Source organism: Numida meleagris, unplaced genomic scaffold (assembly GCF_002078875.1).
Source record: "Numida meleagris isolate 19003 breed g44 Domestic line unplaced genomic scaffold, NumMel1.0 unplaced_Scaffold371, whole genome shotgun sequence".
NCBI lineage: Eukaryota > Metazoa > Chordata > Aves > Galliformes > Numididae > Numida > Numida meleagris.
In genome coordinates, this window is record NW_018364596.1 from 16,971 (window position 1) to 20,411 (window position 3,441).

At 55.7% G+C, this 3,441-nt stretch overlaps 1 protein-coding gene across 1 annotated transcript; it reads left to right on the forward strand.

The window, feature by feature from the left end:
- The first annotated feature begins 338 nt into the window (after window positions 1–338).
- Window positions 339–3,425, forward strand: LOC110391457 (immunoglobulin superfamily member 1-like). Its single transcript, XM_021383348.1, has 6 exons — window positions 339–446; window positions 520–555; window positions 672–956; window positions 1,040–1,351; window positions 1,473–1,613; window positions 1,723–3,425. Exons 3-6 carry the CDS (start codon window positions 803–805, stop codon window positions 1,923–1,925), a joined length of 810 nt encoding a protein of 269 aa, XP_021239023.1. The 5' UTR covers window positions 339–446; window positions 520–555; window positions 672–802; the 3' UTR covers window positions 1,926–3,425.
- Window positions 3,426–3,441: the final 16 nt, after the last annotated feature.

Genomic DNA, 3,441 nt, shown 5'->3' on the forward strand with positions numbered 1-3,441 from the left:
GTGCTTCACTGCGGTAGAGCTGAATGCTGGGAACGATCAGGTCAATTCCTTATGAGTAAGGTTGAGGGGGATGGGCAGCCAGGTAGACATCCTGGTGGGAGTCTGGTACAGACCACGGGGCAGTTTAACTCGGCGCCTGGCTGATGGCTGCAGGTGGGTCCTACCTGTCTGCAAGGGGGATATGGATCCCAGCCTTGGAGCTGGCGCAGCTCATTGAGAGGGCTTTAACCTGGCAGCCCTTTGGGGATGGCGTGTGACACTGAGGGGTGACAGTCACTAATTAGTGATCGGGGCAAGTAATACAACATGCGGATATGACATCACAGCACTACAACCACAAGAGGAACTGACAGCCGCTCTCCAGCCACATTCTGTGCCCACTGCAGTCTCACTGTCCCCAAGCTGATCCTGCCTCATGACACCAATGGTGCTGGCTCTCATCCTGGGTGAGTGACAATGGGAATGTTGTGCCACAGGGGTTGGTGGCCCTGTGTGGGACCAAGACCATGTGCCTTGCAGGTTGGTGTCTGGTGGCAGCAAACGGGGCACAGCATCGTGAGTATGCAACGGGGGGAGAATGGGGACAGAGGGAGGGGAGCATGGGGAGGGGGCCATCAGAGGGGTCCAGGAGGGTGTGCAGGGACAAGGCTAACTGGTGTCCCCTGTCCTAGTGCCCCGACCCTCCCTGTCACCGTACCCCAGCCAGGGGGTGTCCCTGGGGGACTCTGTCACCCTGTGATGCCACCTGCCCTGGCCTGCTGCCTGGGTTGAGCTCTACAAGGAAGGAGAGCAGACATTCAAAATGTGCAAGGACACAGACAAGGAGCAGGACGCAGTTGAGTTCTACTTGGCTGACATAAAACAGGAAGACGCTGTGAAGTATCAGTGCCAGTACCGAGTGCTGGAGCCACCAGGGACATCGGAGAAGAGTGACCCCGTGGCGCTACTGGTGACAGGTGGGGACACTAAGGAAAGCAGATGGCTCAGGGCTGTGTCCCCATAGAGCTGCGTCCTATCGCTGTCTCCTCTCTGTGCTCAGATCCCAGCTACCCACCCCCCAACATTTCCCTGAGCCCTGAGGAACATGTGGAGATGGGGACCAACGTCACCATTCGCTGCTGGAACAAGCCTTATCAAGGCTCCACCTTCCTGCACAAGGATGGGCACTCAGCCCCTATCCAGCACCAAGACCCCGATGGTGGGGGCACAGCCACTTTCACCCTCTTTAGGGTGTCCCCAGCTGACTCTGGCACCTATAGGTGCTCCTACCGTGTTGGGGGCTGCTGCCTTTTTTTCTCACCCCTTGGGGACAATGTGACCCTGGAAGTGATTCCCACACCTGCCCTCCCAGGTAGGTCTCAGCCCCCCATTCAGTGCTCCCCCTGTTACCCATGGGTGACAGTGTCACTGCATCCCTCCTCCATTGAGCTGGAGGCCGTGGATACAGACACTCAGACACCTGGATCCCACAGGTGACAATGGGGGGCTCAGTTGGAACCCCGTGTCAGCAGTGGTGGGGCGCTGTGCTGCTGCCATCATCTTCATCTTTGTCCTTGTTGTCTCCATCCTCCTCGCTGCCCACAGAAGACGGATACAAAGAAATGAGAGTCCAGGTGGGGAAGCGGTTAAATGAGTTGGCTCCATCGAGCCCCTGTTGACCCCCACAGGTGTTGTTTGGGCCCCCCATAATCCCACCCTTCTCCCCTCCTGTTTATGACACAGGTGCACCCCTCAGAAGCCCCAATGCCGTGCAGTTCCAGGTCAGTGTCTGGGTCAGGGGACCCCAAAACCCAACCTGCCCCTTTGCCCCTCCCCCAGACCTCACCAGGGAACCCCAAACCCTGCCTGTGGGGACCTCAAGGAACTCCCCACATTTTATGGCTTCCCAATCTCCATCACAGCGATGCCTCACACCCCAAATCTAAGCTCCCAGGCCTCCTTATGGGGGAGCTTATGGGCAGCCCCAAACCAGAGTGGGACCCCCAAACACCACTCACAGGGAACCCCAATGTCACCCCCACGGGTTTCCAAAATCTATGCCACCCCAGATTCCCAACCCCCCTCTTGGACAGCTCCCCACACACTTACACTATGGCATCATCCCCTCATGCATGTTGGGAACCCATGGTCACACTGCTGTCCCCTGTGTCCGCAGTTCCCCCCCGGTGACAGCCAGGGTCTGACCTACGCTGAGCTGCGAGCTGTGACCCCCAGCACCCGCACCCTCAGTCCTTCTGCCGCCCCTGAAACCCCCATTATCTATGCTGAGGTGGGCGCTGGGCGACCCAGCTGATGCCGCCACATGTGTGCACAAACATGTGTCTGTTGTGTGCACACAGGTACTTCAAGTGTGAGCAGTGCAGGTGTGCTCTGTGTAGTAAACATCGTATGTGAACATGCATGTGTATTACATGTGTGCACCATTACATGTGCACAATAGATGTACAAACACGTGTGTAGTAGACACTCCACTCTATGCCTCTGTGTGTGCATGCATGATGTCATATGTGTACACCGATAGCTGCACACATTACTGCTCATGTGTGTCCTTCGCACGTGCTCCCTGTGTCTGCACTACGTGTGCCTCCACAGTACACACATGTCATCAACACGTGCCTCGTGTCTGCACCACGTCTGTCCCCACAGCACACACGTGTCCTTAGCATGTGCTCCCCATGGCGCATCTCCAGCTCCACAACCCAAACCACCCCCCAGCCCACAACGGTTTTGGGGCAGATTTTTGGTGACGAGGGAAAATGCATTTTTGTGACCGTTTGGAAGAGGGAGAAGGGGTTGTGTGTTTTGCAAGAACATGGGGAACCAGATGAAGGTTGTGGGTGGAAGGGCTGTGTGTGGGAGCAGCAGTAAGGGGAAGGGCAGGAGAGCTGACTTCCCCCTTCTTGTAATGCAAGGGGAAATGCTGGAGTGTCTGCGAGCTTGATGGAGATTTTTGGGTCCAGATGGAATTTTTTTTGTGGAGCTGGATGGAGACTTGGGGCCACATGGAGATGTGGAGGCTGCATGAAGGATCTTCAGGCTCAGTGGAGGTTTTTGGGCTGGATAGAAATGTTGGGACGGTTGGAGGTTTTGAGTCTGAGTGGAGGATTTTGGGGTGGATGGAGGTTTTTTGTGCAGATGGAATTTTTGTGTCTGGATGTTGGCTTTGGGTTTGACTGGGGTCTTGGGGACCTGGATGTAGTGATTGGGTCTGGATATAAAGATAAGAGTTGGATGGAGTTTTTGGGGCTGGATGGTGGAGTCAGGGTGTATGGAGATTTTGGGGGCTGGATAAAACTTTGGAGGTCTGGATGTTGCCTCATCTTGAGAATTGTGTACAGTTTTGGGCTTTACAATACAGAAAGGACATGGAGGTGATGGAGCAGGTCCAAAGAAGGGCAACAAGGCTGGGGAAGGGCTTGGAGAATATGCCCTACGAGGAGA